We start from the raw sequence: 24,244 nt of genomic DNA, 5'->3' as shown, positions 1-24,244 counted from the left end.
TTCTATAGTTTGGAATTGTTACCCTTTGGTGATGCACCGTGCCTTAAGGTTATTATGTTAAAGAGCCTAACCGTCATTTTGTCAGTAAGCAGCTGATTATAATTTCTCGTTTGGATGAATTATAAAATCTAAAACGATGTTCAAATACTAAGTTGTAAAATCTGACAATTTAGTAAGCTCAGATTTTGCTAATTTTATAATGTTTTTAGATCATATGAAAGCATCTCATTTAACACGTGTTATAATGTAGATCAGAAGAAGTTGTGAGTTGTGGTTATTCAAAATGAGGCTTGTGTGTGTGTTCTAATACAGTATAAACTTTTTACCTAAAACTATTTAAAGGTGAAAGTCAATATATAGATGAAAAATTAAAAAAAATATTTAAATTGGATTGTGATTAAAATCAAGTGTTATTTTTTTAAAATCAAACTACAAGCAAACATTTATTTTTATTTAAATCGAATAATGCTTACTTTGGTAGACAAAAGTCATTGGTTTGGATATGTCCACATATATTAATCAACAAATAAGTCATTTTTAGCCTATAGGTATACTTATCTCACTTAAAAACAAAATATAATGTACTTGCTATAACCATTAATTTATAAATAAAGACTAACTTCTCTTTTTCTTTAGAATTTCATTCCGATATATTTTTTCTTTAATGTTTCTCAAGTGTTAATTTAAAAACTTTTTAATATATTCTAGAAAATATATAGATTTTAGGTCATTAAGATTCATATAAAATTTGAATATGCGTGGCCAATCAACTTGAAGTCAGTTTTAGTAATACATAATTGTTTAATAAGAATCTCAAAATAGTTTATTTCAAGAGTTTTTATATAAGTTATAAATTACTTTAACTTAGTACCTTATTTAATTTTCTTTCATTACAATTTCTTATATTTTAATATTTTTATTATCTTTAATTTTTTTTACTTATTACTAATTATTTCAAGTTTATAGACATAATATAATGAAATATTTCAATATTTATTAAATTAATTTTTAATTTTTTATGGAGTTTAAATTAAAAAAAAAAGATTTAATACTATAATTTGAAGTAACAAATGTTTTTATTAAAATATTAAAAAAGAATTCAGTATAACATTAATTTAAAATAATAAATAAATATGATTAATATTTATCAGATCAAATTTCATCTAAATAAGATAAATTATTGAAATAAAAAATGTAGAATTTTAAAAATTAGTTAAAGTGTTAAAAAATTTAATTATTATTAAAAAATGTAAAACTACAATTACACAATAGTATATTTTTCATTTCGAAACACAAATTTCATCAACGTAATATAAGTTATATAATTATATTTTTTTTAATGTCATTTTATATTTACTAATTATTATATGGGTTATATTTTATCAAACCTTTTTAATTCAATAAACTAGTTTTTCAGTTCAAAATTTATAAACTAATAACTTATCATCAACTATATAATAATTTATCAGTTAGAAGTTGATTTCTCACTTAAATTACTGAATAAATCTTACGATATTAAAGTATTCATGTTTACTGATTACTTAAGTAGTCTCTAAAAGATTGAATGTTATGAATATTTAATTTAATTAAAAAAATATGGAAATCATATAAATAATCCAGAGTAGCATAATTATTTCCGACGAAAGTCAAAGTAAAAGGTTTAGACGAGGCAATGATCCCGGATTCTTTTTGTGAATAAGAATAAGATGAAGCACCTCTGAATAAGAATCAATTCACTGTTTCAAAAAAAGTAGGGGAGAAAAAACTGACATAGCTTAAGAAGGAAAGATGAAGCACCTCTGAAGTTCAGACAGGTTAACTACCATTCAACTATATTAAATTTTAGTACAAGTATTGTGCCTCAAAGTACTACAGTATGGGTATGGCTCAAGATGACCACTGTCAAGTGAAACCAAAGCCTTCACCTGAGCCTATGGAGCCTCGAATCTCCTCCATGATTCCCACAAGTTCATGGTTTACACCCAAAAGGTAAATGTAATGCTCCTTTTCTGTTTCCTTGCCCCCACTAAGATCCGTGCTAGTAAAGGTCAGAAAAATTCAGTCTTTCTAAGTTTTGGTTATGTGGGAGTGGGAAGAAAAGTTATAAGCAATTCTGGGTCTTTTTTATTTTTCATCTTTTCTTTGGTGGTGGTGGTGGTGGAGAGAAAATCTTTGTTCTTATGAAATGTTTGTGTGTTTTCTGACTATGTTTTCTATTTTGATTACTTTATCTCTTTTATCTTCGTTTTGTAGGCTACTTGCTTTATTTTGTGTGATTAACTTGTTAAACTATGTGGATCGAGGAGCCATAGCAAGCAATGGTGTTAATGGAAGTAGGGGAACGTGCACTGAGAGTAGTAGTTGCTCTTCTGGTTCTGGAATACAGTAAGATATACTCAAGAAGTTTCTCTCGCTGCTTGCCATTTAATTCTCCATACACTTTCAAATTCTTGGGTTTATTCCAATTTTTAGAACGGGGTTTGTTGATGTTTCCCATTTCAAAGCCAGAGGTTTTCTCATGGAGTAAAGTAGAAATGATAATTGAAAAGAGGAGGGAGAAGCGAAACCAAAAATGGGGTTGTGAAGGAGGTTAAGGAGATTATTATTAATTCAATGTATCATAAAAACGAACCATCAAATTATTCTTGATATATGAAACCCGAAAGATGCAAGCTGATTCAAAACGAAGACAAACACACGCTAAATTATTACAATAAGAGAGGAAATTTGTGGCTCTTGCTTAGTTAACGGTTTGACATACTATCATGCATGCTTGTCAAAATAGCATGATCACCCTGCACGATGTAGAATTTAGTTTTCAGTGTGCTAGATAACTGTTGCTATTGCCTGTATGAGCTGCTCCCTGTGTTGCATGCAGAAGTAATTTTCAGCTATATAGTAGTTTTTATCTATATATTTTTCTCCTTTTTCGCAGAGGGGATTTTAACTTGAACAATTTTGAAGATGGAGTTTTATCATCTGCTTTTATGGTTGGACTTCTTGTGGCTTCTCCAATATTTGCTTCTCTAGCAAAGAGGTAAACATGGTTATCTTGCAATTAGTTGAATAATCTAACTGCTGTACTTTTTTAACATTAAATATTCAATCCATTAATGCTTCAATGAAGAATTGTAAATGACAAATTCTGAGAGTTGAACCAGCTTTTGAACCACCATAGATCTGCTGCATTGAGTTTCAAATTGTCTTTCTTCATGTACAATGTAATATGTAGCCAGCACAATCATCATGGCTATGACTTTAAAATATTAAAATCAGTGAGATCGTGCATCTAAAACAATTTGCAGCATAAGCTATCATGAAAGTTGGATTATCAATTTATTCAACCGTTGGTCCGCTAAAGTAAAATTTGTTCTCAATTTACTAACATTACTATTCCAAAACAAGAATTTCTAGCCTATCATTGCCTTGTACATGTACCCCATGGTTGTTGTGATTTATAATTACTATTATTAGATTGAATATTAATCCTAACACAACTATTATATTTTGCAGTGTAAATCCATTTAGACTTATAGGAATTGGATTATCAGTTTGGACACTTGCAACCCTATGTTGTGGTTTTTCTTTTAATTTCTGGTCCATTTCACTCTGTCGCATGTAAGTCGTCTAATTCCTTTATTTTTCAAGTTATGCAATTTTGGTTGTGTAGTTAAACAGTAACACGATTTCTTATATTTTTCTCTTATGCTTTCAATATTCTTTGTAGGCTAGTTGGTGTTGGCGAGGCTTCATTTATAAGCCTTGCAGCACCTTTTATTGATGACAATGCCCCTGTTCCTCAGGTTTGTTTCTTGTCCCTGGAAGCATCTCCTGCTTTCAGATTTGAAGAATGTCTATTCTGTCACTCTGTTATGCTCAATGTAAAGCTCTCAAATGTATCTCCTGTTATTAGACTGTAAAACAATGGATTTGTGGAAGTTTGGGTGGGTTGAAGATCAATCTGCAAATATGATTTGATGTTAACATACAGTATCTACAGGTCTGGGGGATCATAAACAATTACCCTGGGTAGTAGATTGTTGTTTGCTTCATTCACTTGTGATTTAGATTCGATTCTTGAAGTTGATATTGAGAAACTATTTCTTTTAATTTATTAAGCTGTCAGTGGGTTTTGGCTGCTGACCTTTTAGAGCAAAACCATAATTTTCTAAATATCTTTATATTACTAATGTCAAGAACCTAATTAAGCCTGGTGAGGGACTACATAAATGAAAATAAGACTGTTCCAATGTTGTTCAAAACCTTAAAACTACTGATATTTAGTGCTATTAATCAATCATAAAGAATATCAGTTCTAATCAGTGTAGTCACATGATCTGCCTAAATTGTGCTAAGTTTGCTCAAAGATGTATTAGAAAACTGGATGATGTCCTCTGTATCCTTCTTGGTTGTTGGAATGTCATCTGTCATTATGATTGATTGATTTTTTCTTACCCTGGTGACGAACTTTTTCTCATATTGGGTGTATGTCTCAGAAAACAGCATGGCTTGCAATATTTTACATGTGCATACCATCTGGATATGCACTTGGCTATGTCTACGGTGGTTTGGTAAGTTGTCTGCTTTTCGTACCACCATTAAATACTAATTGTAACACCTATGGTTAGTAAAAATATACAATTTCATTATTCCAAGTTTTATTTGTACAGACTTATTTCTCTGGAATTTGAATATAGGATGGCAGCACAGATTTCTTTCTAAATCTTAAAAACGTGGAAAGTAACAAAGTTGAGTTTAAAACTGCAAATGATTAAACAGTTTGAAAATATATTTTTTCTACAAGTAGGAAATGCATTATAATTAAAGAAAACATAGGATTGCAAGTGAATCCCCCTTTAGATACTCAGCACTATAGAAACAACCAGAGTGTATTTTACTTCTGATATCATCCTTTCCGTGCTTATTACCAGGTTGGAAGTCATTTTGGCTGGCGTTATGCATTCTGGGTAGAGTCTTTGCTGATGCTTCCATTTGCTATTTCAGGATTCTTTATGAAGCCTTTACAATTGAGAGGTTCACTTTTGTCTTGCACCGTTTCCTTGTGAACCCCTACTACTATGTTTCATCTCTAAACTACTTTTGGATCAGGTTTTGTTCCTGCTAGTTCAGAAAAGGGACCGAAACCCGAAGGAGTTGAGGCAGTAGTTCAAGGTATCTAAGAATTATGCACTATCTGAACACACTCCTTTTTCAAAGTACCTAATAAGACCCAAAATCTATATCTGTCTCAGGCCCAAATAGATAGGAAATTTGGTAAATATTATAATAAGAAGAAAGAGAAATATTGTAAAGGAAGTTGAGGGGAGACATAGCTTATCTTTAATATATGACAATACATGCATAACTCTATAACTATATAATGGAGATTTCTTCATTTGACATACATAAATAGTTTTTTATTTTATTTTTAATATTACTTTTAAGCTATAATACAAAATTTACAAGAACATTAATATAAAATAAAACATAGTAGAACGACTAGAAGAGAACAAAAAAGAAACTATCTAGAGGGAAGAGACTCCATGCAGATTAAGGAGAGGAATCTTTATGCTTCTGTTAAATATTTCTCTATATCACATGTTATTGTCTCTTCCGTGGTCTGAGTAAATAAAAATTCCAATTTATATTGTAAATAACATTGACTATGGAATACATTTTCAGATTAATGTTGTGTAAAACTAGGCTTGTTTCTTTTCCAGTTTTCTTTCAGTTTTTCCTGTTATTTAAAGCAACTGGGGAGATTATAAGTTTTACTTTTTAGGAAAGATATTTAACGTATATAAACAAAAACTGCAATTGTTTTATGATGCTTAAAAGCGTCCATGTTTGCATTGTCTATTCCATCATCACCCTTCAAATCCTATTTTGTGGGAAGTATAATATTTTGTTTTGTTTTGGTTCGAATATATATTGCAATGCACTGAAAATTTAGGTTTCCGATTTGTTGGCTGGTTAATGGTTTCTAATTGACAATGTCTTTTTATTTTAGCCTTAATAAAATTCACTTGTTTGATTCAAAGTTATGGAGGCTTCCAATGGTAAAGATGAACCACTGTCCTTAAAAGCAGAGCTTAGAGATAAAAACTCAGACCATCATTCCAAGTAAGCACTTACTCTGATTCAGAGAACACTCATGTTCTGAAATAGTTGTTTTTTCCCATTATTGATTTATTGTATCTTTTATTGTTTGACATCTATCACTTAGTGTCTGAAATATTGAACATTCTATCTGACTGATTCTCCTTAGGTCAAAATCTGCAACCCAAATTAATGAGAAGTTTTCAAGATTTTTGAAAGATATGAAAGCTCTTTTGCTTGATAAGGTCTATGTTGTCAATGTTATAGGTAATTCTTCTCCCATTAACTACTCTATCCATTTACTGTGTTTTGTAATATTTACCATATTTTGTTGGGAGATTAAACTCAAAGACTGCAATGTGGATAGCTTGCATCCTTGTGAACTTTCATATATTAATATCCTATAGTTTTATTTTTAGCAGTCATTTTTACTTTGTCTATTTGCAGGCTACATAGCCTACAACTTCGTCATAGGTGCTTACTCGTATTGGGGGCCCAAAGCTGGCTATAACATATACCACATGGTGAGAATTTGCTTCTTCCAATCACACCTTATGTTACCTACCTGAGTACGTAAACTAGCCAAATACAACCTTTCACACTCTCTTACACGTAACAGAACAATAAACGAATGATATTGGATGAATGAATCTCTTTTATTGATAGTAATATCTGAATAAACAAGGGTAAACAATAATTGGGAGCATAACCTCCTTCAATTACTTTGAGAGCATAACCTCCCTCAGAAGACAATAATGTCTGTCACAGAACTCAATAATCAAAAGCATACCTTTAACCCTAGACTCTTCCTTTTATTTATATTAATTATTTCCTAAATAAAATATTTCCTTAGAATAAAATATTTTCCTAGAATAAAATATTTCCCTAGAATAAAATCTTTCTCTAGAATAAAATATGAATATTGTTCTAAATAAAATATTTCCCTAAGATATATTTTTATTTACTATAATTATTTCTAAATATTTCCCGCCTTCCACCGTTCGGCCTGGTCTCTTCCCATCTTCCACGGTTCGGTCCCCTTCTCTCATCGTTCGGTCCCCTTCTCCTTCTATACTTTCTCCTCTCATATACTTTCCAACCCCTAACATTACCTCCCACCTTATACCCTAACACCTTATAGACAGAAAATACACTTTCCATGTAAGACATTGTGTGTATTATTGTAATACTAAAGTTGGATTGCTTTGGTAGGCTGATGCAGATCTGATATTTGGAGGAATTACAATTGTATGTGGAATAGTGGGCACTTTAACCGGAGGCTTTGTTTTGGATTATATGGATAACACCTTATCAAATGCATTTAAGGTTGGTATTTATATTCATTATTTCTTTCCAACAAACTATTTTACTTCAGTGTTCCTTACAATGATATGTAATCTTATACATGTTATCATATAAAAGTCATTAAGAGCAGATTATGGTAATAGACTATGAGTGCATGTTCCAGCTGGGACAGGCAAATTATGTTTAGGGTCATGGTTTCTTGTGCCATATGGTCTTTGATAATTTACATGGACCCAATTAACATTTTATTTGTGTGAATTTGATGATCTATAAACAGTCCTCAATTAATTTTGCCTCATGTTTGAGTATGATGAATCACTTTATGCCGACCTATTTTCAATAACTTTCTCGCATTTGGATTATATATCCTCACTAACTAGATGCTACCTTAATTTTGGAGGCAACGATTTGTAAATGGCGTTTTTGGTCAGGCACATGCACTTCAAATATTAAGACTTTAATGGCAAGGATGCTTTGTTTAAATTGCTTCACCTAAGGTACTTTGATATTGACCAGCCTCTTAGGTGAGGCATGTGTAACAACAGGTTTTGAGCATCATGGTTGCAGTTTTGGTGATTCCTAAATTGTACATGACAGGGTTGGGAAAAAGTTTTGTAGAATACTAATACTCTGGATTGGCCATATTATGCTGAACAGATTAAAAGTGTAGCCAACTAGCGATAAATTGATTGAATTGCTCCATATACAATGTGATTTTAATCAATCTAATCATTGAGTAATAACAAATATCACCTAGATTGCTTGTGACTAATTTATTCAAAATTGAATAACAATAAAAAGATAATCAGATGGTTCATATTCTTATAAATTTTAAGGTAAACATGATGCTAATCTTGAGCTGCATGAATTGGGTATCAGAAGATTAATTTAATTTTTTGTTAACGTGGTCTATATTAAAGGAACTTTAATCTAATGGTAGGTTTTAGGATGAAGTTTTCAAATTAAAAGGTATCGAATAATGTAAGAGTGACTATAACCAACCCTAATGTAATTCGATTTCTCCTTTTTCTGTCGTACTAAACACACAATCCTTTTGCAGCTTCTTTCAACGACTACATTTATTGGTGCAGCATTTTGTTTCGGTGCTTTCTTATTCAGAAGCATGTATGGCTTCCTTGCTCTTTTCTCTATTGGTGAACTTCTTGTTTTTGCCACTCAGGTATTTTCCTTCTATGCCAGGAATCTCTCTTTATATTGAAACAGTATCCTTTTTACATACTTATCAATTACCATTTATTTAGGAAATGATTTTTTTTGTTATCTTGATGTTGCAAAGTTAAATTCTTGATGAATAATTATGTGTTTTTAAATAAAATTAATTATACATTTGGGAAATTACATGCAAAAACTTCCTCTCAAGAACAAGGAGGCATCCTGCTGTTGGTTGTCGTTTGAATTTTATGCTTGTTGCAGGGTACAATGTTTTTTTATCCCTTTCTCGTACCTATTAGCATCCGGAGTATATATCCCTGCTTCTTTAGATCAATTTATCTTAATTTTAACCTGAAATTTGAAAGAATATATTTTAATCGTAGTATGGTACTAACAAGTAACCACTGAGTTTGTACGGCAATTTTCTTTTCAGGGTCCTGTGAATTACGTATGTCTACGTTGTGTTAAACCTAGTTTGAGGCCTCTATCTATGGCTATGTCTACTGTGGCCATTCATATCTTTGGAGATGTACCTTCCTCACCCCTTGTTGGAGTTCTCCAGGTTATTCTTTTGTTAACGGTTACTTGTACTGACATTGCTGAACACTCTTAAGTTGTTAAGTGTTTTGGTGGAAATTGGGACTTTTACACACATGATGCCTCAGTTTGAGAAAAAAAATGTCAAACAAGTACCAAATGCGAAAATCGGGTGCATAAAATTGTTTGTTATCAAAAGAAAATAGTCAGCTTTTAAGCCAAATGCTTACGATAAGAAATGATGCTTTTACATGGAAACTGAAAAAGTTAAACCTACTTTATTTTAAGCCCGTGTCATAAATTAACATGGCTTAAAATTCATCCCCAAAGTTCCACTGTTCTCATTTGTTCATTACTTACCAAAAGGGAGGGACAGATAGAGAAATTTACAGGTCACTGAATGTATGTTGTGATATATAAGATTATAATGGTTCTTCATACATAATGATAATGCAGGATAGCATTAACAACTGGAGAACGACAGCATTGATTCTAACATCAATATTGTTTCTAGCAGCTGGAATATGGTTCATTGGTAAGTCATCATGGAAATTTCTTGTTGATTTCCAACATTATAGTCCTTGTTTGTAATTTTCTTTTACATATACTTGTCAGAGCAAGAATGTTCAATATTTACAAAAATTAACTTGTCTATTATCTTAAAGTTAAGATGAACTATTGAAATATTTCTATAATCATTATCAGTTCTTAAAATGTCTAATTCTCAATTTATGTGTTGTATTCATGTATATTATGTCAGGGATATTTTTGCATAGTGTGGATAGATTTGATGAAGACAGTGGACATCAAGTATCAAACGTTGAAAGGTCAAGCACCATGCCGTTGCTTCAAGAGAAAACCGAAGCAACATCAGCGTCTCCTTCTCTATCCCAAGATCATTGATTTTTTTTATGCCTGTCCAAGAACAATCGTAGCCACTACGATGTAAATAGCAATGTCTTTTAGTACACTCATCAAGTATGTATTTGATCTTGGTTGTTGACAATTATTTACAAATAATATAGTTCGGTTTTATGCTCCATCATCTTGTGCATACGTCCCTAGTAAATTTTTTTAATAAAATTGCTAGCCGCTATCTTTGTAAGCTCTTAGCCGAAGCATACTACTAATATTAGGCTACTTGTCATTTGAAAATTAAACTGAATGTTTGTTTGTTGTTGAACTCCATAGTTTCTGGAAGTAGGAATTGCCACTGAACTGAGATTTATCCATGTACAGAATTGAATGTGATTTATGTTAATCATAAGAAATTATCATTTACTTGGTCAGGTACAACCATCCACCATCTATATCTTGTTTAAGTTTATCATACAATTATTCTTCTACTTTATCCCCCAAAACCAAAGATGGCAAAAAAAAAATTATTGCCGTTTGAATTCTGGAAGAATTAAACTATCAGTCTATTTCCACTCCAATTCGAGAATCAGATGGAGTTGCCTCGTTATAAAGAATGATGAAAAAGAAAGACAATAAAATGTAGAATACACAAGCAAGATGGATTTATTGAACTAACGCCTGACCAACTGAACAGAGTCGAAGATATAACCGGTAAGCTAAACAGAAGAGATTGCTACTTCATAAATAGAATTGTACAAAATGCAAGCAATGGCATGAACACAGACCCTCCCAAAATCTCTACGCAAGAGACAACTCTCCTGCAGGAATTGATCTCTTAATAAGTTTATTCCAGGACTCGTTGGTCTCTGTGATAACCTTAAGCGCGTATTCCTGTCACCAAATATAAGTTTAGAGAGGTAAGAATCAGTTGAGACAAATTGAGACCGTAACCAGCACACATTCACATTAATACCAATAATGATTAATTCCTTTGCTTTTAGCATTTTTATTGTTAATTTATGTTAAGTTCAAGAATCTATTTTGGTACTCAAACACAGAAGAATACATTAATTATAACACTTATTTAGTAAAACAACCTCTTATACAGTTATCAAGGCAACCAAGTTCTTCAAGAAAAAACGCAACCAAAGAACAGGTAAAGTGCTAAACTCTTTCATGAAGTACAGAGTAAGGAATTCCTTGTAATACTTTATTCAATAGATTCATACAGGAAAATACCTTATTAGCTGCCTGGTTGCCGAGCCCAAATTTATTAGCAGGCTTTCCATCAGGTATCTTGTAGTCTCTGAACCAGTCCCTAATTGCAGTTAGAGTTCCCTGAAAACAACCAAAGATTATATAACAAACAAAAGTCGTTATCCATCACACCAAGGGGAGTGCCCAGAAGAACTTTCACAAAACTTATTTGAACTTATCTTCTCATATTATAAGAACTTAAGCTGAAAATCCCTAACATCAACTGCACAACCAATACTATTTATGTTTGACTCAGCAGTCTTTTTAGTCAATATGCAGTAATAGTAAATAAGCTGACTGCCCTAACTAGTTAGTTTGGATCAAACAGTTAAAAAATCACCTAGCTGCTTGATATAATCATAAACTATAAAATGAACAAGAACAAACTTATAAAATAGAGATATTACAGGAAAATGCTTCTCAACGTCATTAACATCATTCACCAATGACGCCCTTGGATCATCTAATGAGATTGCAACTATTTTCCAATCAAGTTCTCCTTCATCAATCATGGCTAATGCACCCAAGGGTTTGACCTTCAGAACCTCACCTATTTTCCCCTGTCTTTCACCAATCTCAACAACATCAACTGCAGAATTACAATGATTTCAGACATATTGTGTTGTATTTGTAATATAACTTTATGGCAGAGAGGGGAGTCTACAATCGTTATTAATGGAATACCTGGATCGTTATCTCCCAGTGCTCCTTCAACTTCAGAGTTTGCAAAAGATGGATCTTCCCATGTTTGTGGAAGTAAGCCATAGTTCCAATGTATATTGTAGCTGGAGAACATGAATAAGATGTGTTTCAGAATAGGCTAAATATGAAACCAAATCAGTCTAGCTAGATCAACCAGACACAGTAAAAGAAGCCAAGGATGTGATGAATGAGATGCAAAATGCTTCAACTGTTAAAGATAAAAAATTAACATGAAGATGGCAACTAAGACGGAAGGGTAATTATCAAAGGTCAGCAATGGGTATTGAACCCTAAAAGTAGTAGATTTATGGTAGTAAATAGACAACACTGAAAAAGAAATACCACGCCACATTTATGTCAAAAAGCAATAAAATAATGTAGAGAATAGATTTACGTTAAAAGTAAACTGCCAAAGACAAATAATGTAATTTAGAATGAGAAAGGAACAGTATGAGCTCAGAAATTGTATCTCACGGATAATATCGGAGCTTTCCCTTTTTTGTATCTTGTTTTATGGGAGTGAAAGCCTCATCAGTTGCAACCTCCATCTTTGCACTGGATTCTTTAGGAATCTCAACAATGAAGTTGAAGATATCATCACCCGATCGCAATGGAATATCATGCCAGGGAGAAACCTAAATAATTTTGCAAATTACATTTTAGGTACAAGTAACAGAATCATAACAGGTAGCCCACATAGCAGAAAACTCATTCATTGAACTTTACTTCCATTTCCTAGTTGAAAAGCGCAATATCTCATTATATAGTGATTCTTATTACATAGCTACACGGTAATTAGCTTCCATCATATTAAGCAAATATAAATCATGATAAGTCCCCAGAATACATTGCAATTTTGCTCCTGCTCAACATTTCTTTCATAAAAGCAGAGGAATTGTAGTAACAATAAGTAAACACATACACACATACACGTGCGTGAAACAGAGTATCGCATTTAGCTAGTGAAGTATAAGAATATTCAAAACTACTCAACATCAGCCAAAACAAACACCATCCTTAACAACTTACCAAGCTACCGATCCATAACAGAAAACACAAATATTAAACCAGACAGTACCCAATTTACCTCTAACACTTCCATCACACAAATAACAAGCAAACACAGAGAAACTGAAAATCATTGCATTTCAATTTCACTTTTCCATTAATCAAATACAGACCACTCACCATCATCATCCCACGACAAGGACAAAAACAAGAAGAAACTTTTAACACCCAACATCTCACTCTTCTAGTCGAAAGCAAAAGCCACAAAAGAAATCAATTCCCATTCAATAACAGAATATAGAAGCCAAACTGACCCAATAAAAAAGGTACCTTCTTGCCAGATTGGTCAACAAAGAAAACTCTATAGTCGAGGGTTTCGGGCTGGCCTTCTTCCTTGACGACAATCTGGGGATTGTAGATGGCCCTGCAGGTATAAGACCTCCTAGTCCGACCAAATTTGAGGTTGTTGAGGGAAAGGGCAGTGCCACCCACAAAGGGTTTCTTTCTAAGGAGAGTGCATGTGGAATTGCTCGCTATGGTTATTGCTCTAGTAGCCGCCATGGATTATGCTCTTCCTTCTTCACACACTCTAAAAGCACAAACTTTGTTTGCTGATAGGCCTCTTTGCCCTTTGTGGCAGTGTCTCTGTAGTGTTGAGTGAGTTGGGTTTTTATTATTATAATTTTTTTTTCTGGTTCAAATTTGGCCATTGGCTTTAAGCGCACGTGAGGGACACTACTATATGCTCGTGAAAGTTGGAATATGACTTCTTTTTATTGCAGATAGTATGAATGATCCTCTAACTAATCAGGTGAGGCAAATCACACTCTATAAATTCGACTCTTACCAAGGTGATCGTAATTCATGATCAAATTTTTAATGTATAGATATGCTCTTAAATAAAATAAATAAATAAATTATGTATGTTGCTCTTTTTAGAAAAAGAAAAACTAATCACACCATTATTTCAAATTTCACTGCTAGATTGATGTTACGAGGACTATTGTTTAACGTCTGAATCAAGTTAAATTCTAGTTTTTAATTATAATAATAACAAAAATGTAATTTGTTTGAGAGTAATTTTTATTTTTCATTTTAGTTATCGTTTACAATATTTAAAAGATTAAACATGTTTTCAATCTTTTTAAATTTAAAATTAATATATTTAATTCTTGTAAATTGAAAAAAAAAATGCCTTAATTTCTTTATCCGAAAACTGTTTGAAATTTATTTTACCTAATTGATTTAGCACCAATGGCATTAATGAGTAGGTGAAAGAAGAACTCCTTCGCGAGTTTATAGGAAAGGTTTGGAAAAGTTGTTCTCAACATTTGTAACATCAATCTAGAGGTAATAGTAATGACCCTTTCTAAACAGCTTGTGCAAAAAATTAGCAATAAATTTGGACGAACTTAGAAAAAAGGAAGCAAAATTTATGTAACTAGATAGAGGAGGCCAAGGTATTCGCAACAAGGTGATGTTAGAAACAACCATGTGGCAAAATTATCTTTAATTAAAATATTTGTACTCTCAGCTACTTAGTTTATAATTTCTGTAAGGACAAAAAATAACAAAGAAACACCCATAGATAAAATATAAAATAAAATTAGAAGAATTTAGATTCTAGAGCGATAATAATTCTAAAAAAAAAAGAAGAACAAACTTACTTTAATTATATATACATATATATATATATATATATATATATATATATATATATATATATATATATATATATATATATATATATATATATATATATATATATTTAACTTAAAAATCACAATTATCATTTTTCATCACTTTCAATTTTATTTTAATTTTATTTCTGATATATATGAAACTGTTTTCTTTTCTCTAAAAAATTAAAAATTTATTTTTTAATTTTTGATAAAGGCCAGTTACCCTTTCTGGCATAATCTTTTTTGCATACTTTATTATTGTTTAAAAAATACGAAGAATAACAAAAGAAATAAAAAAGAGAGTCATAACTAATAAGTGAAACTAAAAAAGTTATTTCCGAAAAATCTGAAATAATTTAATAATTCAAAAGTATTGTTAATTTTGTTACCTTAAAATTCGTTTTTTCAATTGTGATGCTTCACTTATTTGCCTCCAAAATATTGGGTCAACTTGGTAGCCCAAAGTTAGAACAAAAGTGGGTTATGAAAACGATAACCTAAAAAGGACCAAGTCCAATTGATTTGATTCAACAAGTTGCATGAATCTATCTAAGTAATTAGTTAAAATTTTCCTTTAAGTATTTAAGTCAATTATATATTTAAGATTCAAACTCAAGACCAATGCTCAAAATGTAATAATAATAATAGTAATTAAAAAAAAACCATTAAGTCGGACTAAAACTAGGCTGTGAGAATGACGACCAAACAAAGATTTTCTGAACTTCAACTGATGAGGTTAACATAACTTAACAATATGCATAATTGATTATTATTACTATTATTATTATTAACAATTCTGATACATTTTTTTTTGTCTGAGTAAGTTTTGCTAAAATATAACTTTAAAATAATTAAACTTTTACGTAAAGAGATTTTAGTTTCCTTTGAATAAAAAACAGATTTACATCATTAAACAAAGCACATAAAAAACAGAAAAGGAAAAAAAAATTAATAAAAGTTCCAATTCTTTTTACTGACAAAACAGTTGAAGTCTTGGTTGAATCCCAAGATGTCTGTGCAAACACGTCGTCTAACTGTATAACTTTGAATCTTGAATCTGAACTTAATTCATGATTAAACCTACTATATTAATTAAATTAGTCTGAATATGTAATAAATTCCCATAGTTTAGACTTGGAATGTCCTTTTAATGATCACTTTGAAATTAACAAGCTATCATCTTCAATTTACTTTTGGTTTTTAAGAGGTGGGAACCGCCAAAATGAAAAAAGTGAGAGTAACAAATCCACGTTTATAATGCAAGACTTCTAGAAAAGTACTGTCAAAAATGGATCCTCTTTCAACACAAACAAACATCATGGCCATTTGTTTCTAAGCCAGCATGTCCAAAACTGGACTCAACCATTCATTTCCCACATGAATCACCATTTGCTAGCCACTCTGGCTCCGAGTTTCTAGGATTGGCGTCAACTGAGTTGGAGAATGATTTGAAAATCTCACCACCATTATTATTTTATACCCTTTGATCATAACAGCAGCACTATTTTTTTCTCTAATTATTGCCTAACTTGTATTCACACTCCTCAGCAAACGACAAAACTACCATCTCTGCAATTTTGAATATCCTTTTAATTATTGTGTGGACTCTTTAATAAGCCGGTTATAGGCCCACACCATCACTGAACCATCAGTTTCCTCTTCCACACATGCCCTTTGGCAATTGGCTGCAATTTTCTTAGTCAATGGAAACTTTGTTGTGTTTCAACAAAAAAAGAAAACTTAGAAATGTTGTTCATGACCAACCTTTTCATTCATATGTGGAAAATGACAACTTACCAACTGGTAATTGATTGCAAGAATCGACTTACCATATACAACACATGATTGCACTATTTTGTTAATTTCCAAGATCTTGCTTGTTTGTTAATATGGATTTCAAATGATATTGACCCAGAGAATGAATAATTGATGAGGAGGGATCTAAGGGAAAAAGGCACAAAAGGGTAAAAGGGAGTTAGGCAAATAGCCTTTGTGGTTTGAGACTTTATGAGGGACCACAAGACGAGGAACCATCCTTGGATTTGCGAAGCCATCATCAAAAAATTTCAATGTCTAGTTGGTGAAGAACACTGCCAAAGTCCACAAAATAACAATCGGTGGAGGTATTTATTTGTCAGCATGAAGGAGGGTCTAAAATATAAAATAGGATGAGTGTTGTCTGTTATCCTTAGTTGACAATAGCCTTCTGTGGTTGTGTATAATCCCATTCACATCAACAACCTGTGACCATCACAGTGCAACTGTGTTATATGTTGGAACACTCTCAAGGTAGAGTATGCAAAAGGAATTACCGCAACTGCTGCAGTAATCAGTATTTTTAAGATCTTTTGTAGTATATATATATATATATATGCATGAACATGAAAGCAAGTTCCGAAGAATTATTCTCACTTATTGATTTTAATGCATGTACATGGGATGTTGTAGTCTGAGTATGGCTTTTTCCTTCTTCCATGAGTTTTTTGCGTAATGGCCATTCAGCAACCAGTACTATTAGCTACATGAATTTTAAGTACCAGACTGATGAGCTTCTTCTTACTTCTGTTCCAGGATATTTTCTTCAGCCGTTTTTCATTGCATGAGGAGTTTCCATATGGAGATTTCATCAATCAGAGGGTTACCTGAACTGGTAAGATCAATATCTCATGCATATAATTATTCATAGTTGGAACTATAAGGTAAAATAAGTATATGGAAGTTGATGGTGAATCATTTATTACATTCTTATATTTGGAATCATTTAATTCACGGAGATTAACGTTTAGTTAGGAGACATGTATATAATATATTCTTTCTGGCTAATGAGTACAACGTTTTCTGATTTTTCAGGGGATAATAGAGGATCCTAACTTTCTCCATCAGTGGCAGTTAAACCCAACTGATACAAGTAGTTTAACAGGAGCTGCTTTTGGTGAGAGTTTGCAGAAGCTCTCATTTTCTGGCAACTCAAACTTCAACCCCAAAGCATCCATGGAAACATCACCAAATGGAAATGAAAGACCAACAAAACAGCTCAGAAACAACAGCTGGAATGGCAAGAAAAGTCAGCATCAGACACCAGAGACACAATATGCTTCATGCTCAAATCTTCTTTCATTTGTTAATTCGAATTACATAAATGAATTGGGACTAGGGAAGCCTAAGGTGGAAATGGCGTGTCCTAAAATTGATAACAGTACCCTTGCAGAGATGTTGATCTCTCAAGGAACCTTGGGAAATCAAAACTATCACTTCAAGGCCAACCAGGAGGCCATAAAGATTGAAACACGTCCAAAACTTTCTCAACCTCAGGACCACATAATAGCTGAAAGGAAGCGGAGAGAGAAACTCAGCCAACGGTTCATTGCTCTATCTGCTCTCGTTCCTGGCCTAAAGAAGGTGCCTAATAATGTTGTTAATGCCTTTTAATTTTGTCATCATGAATTTGAGGTCAATGCTTATGTCTTTTATAAAGGTAATGTGTTGATTATTGAACATATGAGAGTTTTTGTTGGAAATCTAAACGTGAATCTGTGTATAGAGATGAAAAGTTGAATATATAGAAAACTCAACTCTATTATCTTAAGGTTTTTGATCAAATGTAGTATTATTCTTTTATCTTAGTTTGGTTAAAGTTTCATTCATGTTGTGTTTTTTCAGTGAATACACCTGATAAAGACATATCACCTTATAAGAAATTGTCTTAAGATTTTAAGTTGAAAGTGGTATCTTCTGCTAAATTTCTTCGATAAAAATTTCTTGCTTCTTTTGTCTAAACATGTTTCACCTTAAATAGTCTAGTAAGAAACTATAGAAGATTTCATGTATTCCTTTGGTATTTCATCAACTCGATTAGGATATTATATGAAATCTTTTGAATGGAAGACAGAAAGAAAGCTCTTGAATTGAATATGTAACATTATATGCTAGTAAATAGTAATAGTTTTTATGTTGTCCTAGTAGTTACTATTTAATTTTTTATCATTCGCTTTCTTAGATTATGACTCCTTTAACCCGAAATAGAGTTTACAGTCTCCTTTTGCTTTTTTTCAATTCCCTTCAAACAGATGGACAAAGCTTCTGTTCTTGGAGAAGCAGTGAAGTACTTGAAACAGTTGCAAGAGAAAGTGAGTACTCTTGAGGAGGAACAAAACAGAAAGAGAACTGTGGAATCTGTTGTAACAGTGAAGAAATCTCAGCTATCAGATGATGCTGAAGACTCTTCTAGTTCAGATACCGGTGGTACATTGGAAGAGGCACTACCTGAAATTGAAGCAAGATTTTGCGAAAGAAATGTTCTCATAAGAATACACTGTGAGAAGAAAAAAGGAATCATAGAGAAAACGATCAGCGAAATTGAGAAACTCCATTTAAAAGTTACCAATAGCAGTGCCTTGTCATTTGGGAGTTTCATTCTTGATATAACTATTATTGCTCAGGTAATTTCTGCACTTTTTCCATTCAAATAATTCATAAGTGTTCATGAATAGTACAAAATGCTCAATTGGTACGCATCATTTGTTGTTTTGCACCAATTTGTTCCTTTAAGGTATAATTTTTTCACTAAGGAAACCGTTTCTGAAAATTGCAGATGGATATGGAATTTTGCATGACAGTGAAGGATCTCGTGAGAAGTTTACGCTCAGCTTTTTCATATTAGTATGAACAAGTTTCATATTAATTCAAGTATGAACAAGGTTCACGAGGAGTGCAACCAATGTTATCAAGGCCTGCAGTGTCTGCCACCTTCACCATTGCTCTGAGGTTCATTTTGCAGGAGGGTTTTTCCATGGTTAACTTGTTGACAGTGTTATTGTCACCCTCTTGTTTTATGAGTGAATGTAGAACTTCTTATGCATCTTTTTGCAGGAAGTTGAGAAGATCAACTGTACCTGTTTTCCATCTATTTCTTACAGGGCTTTGTTCAGTCACTTGTTATGTTTGTTTTCCCAAGTGTTATGAATTACTTTTTTTTATTGAAATAAATAGGTTTTGGTTACATTGTCAGTGATGGAATAATGGTGTTTTTACCTCTTACGTGTTGCAAAATTTGAACATGATCGATATTCTACAAGGTGTAGTTTAGATATTAACATATAAATCTCACAAAATATAAAAATGATGCAAAGACTAAATAGATATGGGGTTTTAAATGTCATTATCTGTTATCACACCAAAACTATATTATGTCTTCCTAATCAATTTTTCATTTCGGTTGTTGAAAGTCCTTACTGTTTAAAATGATTTTCCTCCAATCCCATATCCCACCATCTACCAAAAATAAGTATCATAGACAAATTGTTTTGTGTTTTTTTTTTCTGACAGATTTGATTTTCCTCGATCCTTAAAAAATGATGTTTTCTAAATTTGATGGCTTCAAACCAACCACAGCTAGACATTAATATCTTTAAATATAAAACCAATCCACCGAACGTGTAAAGAGAAAAATATTAGCACAAGACGAGGAATTTTAGGTTGTTCCTTTTGGAAGTCTAAACTGATAATTTTTTTAAAGTGCCTACTAATTGTTAATTAGAGTGTTGTTTTAATCTTAATTAATGATCATTTCGAATTGCCCGTCATTTCTTTTCTTTTTATAGGTAAGGCACGTCATTTCTATTTACATCCAGAGTGAAAAAGGAAAGTTATATATATATATATATATATATATATATATATATATATATATATATATATATATATATATATATATATATATATATATATATATATATATGCGCGTTTGCTAAATTTTTTAGTTGGTAATTTTAGTAATGTGTACCGGATTTTAGTAGACAAAAATATCCTTATATATCATGGATTTTAAATTTTAAGGTTAAGGATATTTTAATAATTTTCATTTTAAAAACTAAAAAAAAAAAACCCTCAAATCCTTACTCACCTTTCTCATTCTCAACCATTTTCTCTGTCATCTGTAGCCCCAATTCAAAAAATTAGAAACACTTGCCGTTAAACAATTTGCCTTTGTAAAGATATGAGTCATTAACATATTCACCTTCAGGTTCATTCAAGATCTCTTCAATTTCACTATCTTTACTAACCTCTATAATTTCATCATCTGCATATGTTGAATTATCATCTCTAAAAAAAACTCTCTAGGCCAATTATCAAATTTTTTCGAATGTCATTATGCTTATGAAAATTAAATAAAACTATATACTACAAAAATTATAAAATGAAAACTCATTATAAAATCTAACAAATTGTTTAACATCGAGTGTTTCTGATTTTTTCCAGACCAATTACCAATTCCTTTGATGTCATTATGTTTGATAAAACAAAAATTATAAAATGAAAATTCATTATAAATTCATTTTTTTGTAAGAAATTGTTTAACAATGAGTATTTCTGATTTTTTTTCTAGGTCAATTACCAATTCCTTTATGCTTGTGAAAATTGGATAAAATTAGATAAGACAAAAATTATAAAATGAAAACTCATTATAAAATCATTTTTTTTGTAAGATTGTTTAACAGTCAGTGTTTTTGATTTTTTTTAGTTCAGGTTATCATAAAGATGACAAAGAGAAATGAGGGAAGTGAGAAAGGGTTTAGGGTTTCGTTTGTTTTTTTTAGTTTTGAGAATGAAAATTATTAAAATACCCTTAATCTTAAGACTTAAAATCTATGATATATAAGGATATTTTTATCTACTAAAATCCAATATACATTACTAAAATGTATTAACTAAGAAACAGACGTACACATTAACAAATATATATATATATATATATATATATATATATATATATATATATATATATATATATATATATATATATATATATATAAAAGACATTGCTTATAATGTTTATTAAAATGAAGAGAAAGGTCACTTGAAAATTATACCCGGTCAAGGGGCTATTCAAATCCAGACAACCCAGAAAATTTTAGGAGTTTTGTCTTCAGATGGTATCTATATATTTTTTTTCTTAACAATATAACTTATATCACTGTCATGATTTCTTTATAATTATAGTCCCATAAAAGATTGAAATCTTATGATGACTTTATATTTGACTCTGATATTCTTATCATCCAGATCATTTTTTCTTTCTCATGGAGAGGAAGAGGGTGATTAAAAGATAATTTAAAATGCTGAACTCTAAATTAAATTTTATTATAATTTATTGTTGAAATTATTAGGCCAAAACTAATAATTATTAGTAAAACTGTTCCTTACCTTTTTAAAAAGTACAAAAACACATATTTTGTCATGTAATCTAAAGATATACTTTATAGAAATTTCGATAACAAGCAAACTTTTATAGGATACATATGATTGGATTAGCTTTTGATTATTATAAATATATCAATAATTTAAAAAAAAATTCATATTAATTTATAAGGTGTCGTGGTGTAGTTGGTTATCACGTCAGTCTAACACACTGAAGGTCTCCGGTTCGAGTCCGGGCGACGCCATTTGTTTCTGTTTTGATTTTAGCAAATCGAACAATCTTGGAAAACGTCGTCGTTTTAACTTTGAATTTCGTTCGCATAAAAGCCGCGTGATTTGGGGGAAGCTACGGCTAATGGAAAAGATGTACGAAAATATATCCGCCACATTTCGACCTCTTCGCCCTCCACGAATAGCAACCAATCACATATCTCCAATAATAAGTTTCTCCATCCTTATTGGTCCACGTCATCAGCCCAGAACCTTCTTTCCGAAAACAAACAACTGTATATATACCAATGCTTTCGTCATTCTTTCTCCCAAACCCACACGAGAAAACACTTTCATCATCATCGAACGAATAATTTCGAATCGCACCATGAAATCGCTTCTCCTCTTCGGAATCGCTGTCCTGCTCTTTCATTCATGCCTTGCCTCTGAAATCCCCTACCCCAAGGCCATTTCGGTATGTCCCATTGATTCAATCCTCTTTTCTTTTTCTTTATATAAATGGTGTTATTGTAGGTTCTGAATCTAATGTTTCGCATTTGTGGTTTGCGCAGGATTTGAAGGATTCAATTATGAAAGGATTTGGGATTACGGCGGAGGATGAGGTGAAGATTACGGGGTTCGATCCTCGAGAAGCTGAAGTTGGGCATTCCGTGGAGTACCGATTCGACTTAGAAATCGATCATCAGGTCATTCCCTTCAAACTTCTCGAAGACGTCAAACGTTGGGATTACGTGGATCTTCCCATTTTCCAGTCCCAGGACCAGGCCCATACAGGCTTGGTCCCGAAACGGGCCTCGGATAACAGGCTTCCCGTTCTGGCTCCCTTCGTCCTTGCCGGGCCCATGGAACTCTGGATTCACGACGCCAATGACATGAGACTCTCTCTTCCCGTAAGCCCTAATTTCAACTCAACCTTTTTTTTCATTGATATATGATTGTAATTTGTAATGGTGAATTGATAAAACGTGATTTGGCTGTGTAGCATGACGTGGATGCTGGTGTGTTGAAGAAAGTGATTTTGGCGGAGGGAGCGGCGGTTACCGTTAAAGGTGCAAGATCCGTTAGTCTCCGTCAACCGCTTGAATTTCCTCTTCCGTTAAACCGGACGGAGAATGGTTTCGCCAACGGTCTTTTGGCTCTCGCTGGACATCTTCGCCATGCTTCTAGAACCCAGGCCTCTCCGATTTTGTCGCTGAGAATTGTTGGTCCCACGTCGATCGCAGCAGCGCCTTCCGACTCAACAACATCAACCTCGTTGAAGCTTAAACGTCTTGCACCTGGTCTTGTGGAATTGTCTTCGCCCTCGAAGACCAAAGAGGTTGAGCCATTTTCAAGCGTTGATCTCGAGGGTGAAGCGCCCACGATTCTTACACCCACTCAGTTTTCAACTTTGTGGCCACTTTCTTCGATCAATGGGTCGAATGCGAACTTATTGGGGTTTGAGAAACTGTTACATTCTGTGTTAGGGCATAAAGCTGACAAGAAAGGTTCTTTTAGATTGTTGAAGGCTGATGTTTCTGCTCAGACTTACGTGAAGATTGGTTTCAAAGCTGAGAAGAAGGTGAATGAAGAGGACTTGGAGGGTTACCCTGCGTGGAGAACAAAGCCTGAAACTTTGACGACACATTTTGAGGTTCTGGCTAAGGTGGATGGCGAGAGAGTGGTGCCGGAGAAAGTTATGCAGTTGAAACCTGTTGTTCCAGTGGATAATGTGGCGCCCAATTTGCTCGCTGGGAATGTGTCTATGTCGAAGATGCAAGACGTTCACCCTCCTCCCAACCCCTTTAGCCTGTAATTTTGGAAAGGAAAAGGGATTGGTTGTTTTTGTATACTCTACTCAGTAATTACAATAGAGAGAAAGATGTAACGTCTTGCTTCACTTTTTTATTTTGGTATACACAACAGTTAACACATGTAAAATTGTATAAAGAGAAATTTGTTTTATTTTGGCAACCTTACATTTGCTTCTTGCACTTTTTAAATCAACTATTTTGCTCAATCTATTAGATGCAATCCCTTGTTTGTATGTTAGTCTGCATCTCAACATGTTTTAACTGCACTCAAATTCGGAAGGTAATTCCATTATGAGCCAAAGACTGTTTGGACATAATGTTCACTTCTCCGTGGTCTCTCAAGTCTCATCTATTCACTTTTCTGTCCAAATAGTTCAATCTGTCGTCATTTATTTCTTTTTA

General features: G+C 32.5%; 4 protein-coding genes and 1 non-coding gene across 6 annotated transcripts; 4 read left to right on the top strand and 1 right to left on the bottom strand.

The window, feature by feature from the left end:
- Positions 1-1,668: 1,668 nt before the first annotated feature.
- LOC108340949 (probable sphingolipid transporter spinster homolog 2) lies at positions 1,669-10,156 on the top strand. Its single transcript, XM_017578533.2, has 16 exons — positions 1,669-1,989; positions 2,254-2,385; positions 2,936-3,037; positions 3,514-3,618; positions 3,728-3,803; positions 4,497-4,571; positions 4,932-5,034; positions 5,110-5,172; positions 6,042-6,123; positions 6,269-6,366; positions 6,547-6,623; positions 7,312-7,425; positions 8,465-8,584; positions 9,011-9,139; positions 9,571-9,649; positions 9,875-10,156. Exons 1-16 carry the CDS (start codon positions 1,877-1,879, stop codon positions 10,015-10,017), a joined length of 1,611 nt encoding a protein of 536 aa, XP_017434022.1. The 5' UTR covers positions 1,669-1,876; the 3' UTR covers positions 10,018-10,156.
- A 456-nt stretch (positions 10,157-10,612) lies between these two features.
- On the bottom strand, positions 10,613-13,596 carry LOC108341841 (soluble inorganic pyrophosphatase 6, chloroplastic). The gene is made up of 6 exons (XM_017579496.2): positions 13,270-13,596; positions 12,406-12,566; positions 11,914-12,014; positions 11,637-11,818; positions 11,212-11,310; positions 10,613-10,863 (listed from the first exon to the last, which is right to left on the bottom strand). The coding sequence occupies exons 1-6, from the start codon at positions 13,498-13,500 to the stop codon at positions 10,771-10,773; spliced, it is 867 nt and encodes a 288-aa protein (XP_017434985.1). The 5' UTR covers positions 13,501-13,596; the 3' UTR covers positions 10,613-10,770.
- A 2,936-nt stretch (positions 13,597-16,532) lies between these two features.
- On the top strand, positions 16,533-19,611 carry LOC108342674 (transcription factor bHLH25). 2 transcript variants are annotated; one of them, XM_017580468.2, is made up of 5 exons: positions 16,533-16,910; positions 17,193-17,271; positions 17,472-18,020; positions 18,689-19,060; positions 19,213-19,611. In XM_017580468.2, the coding sequence occupies exons 2-5, from the start codon at positions 17,221-17,223 to the stop codon at positions 19,279-19,281; spliced, it is 1,041 nt and encodes a 346-aa protein (XP_017435957.1). In that variant the 5' UTR covers positions 16,533-16,910; positions 17,193-17,220; the 3' UTR covers positions 19,282-19,611. The 2 variants fall into 2 exon arrangements, with proteins under 2 accessions (XP_017435957.1, XP_052734881.1); XM_052878921.1 differs by lacking the exon at positions 16,533-16,910 and adding an exon at positions 17,003-17,074.
- A 2,378-nt stretch (positions 19,612-21,989) lies between these two features.
- Positions 21,990-22,063, top strand: TRNAV-AAC (transfer RNA valine (anticodon AAC)). The gene has a single exon. It is a non-coding gene; the product is annotated as a tRNA-Val (tRNA).
- Positions 22,064-22,177: 114 nt separating this feature from the next.
- On the top strand, positions 22,178-24,007 carry LOC108341917 (uncharacterized). Its single transcript, XM_017579601.2, has 3 exons — positions 22,178-22,503; positions 22,601-22,939; positions 23,032-24,007. Exons 1-3 carry the CDS (start codon positions 22,183-22,185, stop codon positions 23,842-23,844), a joined length of 1,473 nt encoding a protein of 490 aa, XP_017435090.2. The 5' UTR covers positions 22,178-22,182; the 3' UTR covers positions 23,845-24,007.
- Positions 24,008-24,244: the final 237 nt, after the last annotated feature.

The sequence above is a fragment of the Vigna angularis genome, chromosome 6, assembly GCF_016808095.1.
Source record: "Vigna angularis cultivar LongXiaoDou No.4 chromosome 6, ASM1680809v1, whole genome shotgun sequence".
Taxonomy (NCBI): Eukaryota; Viridiplantae; Streptophyta; class Magnoliopsida; order Fabales; family Fabaceae; genus Vigna; species Vigna angularis.
The sequence above is the reverse complement of the archived record's forward strand: the minus strand, read 5'-3'. Positions and strand labels throughout refer to the sequence as shown.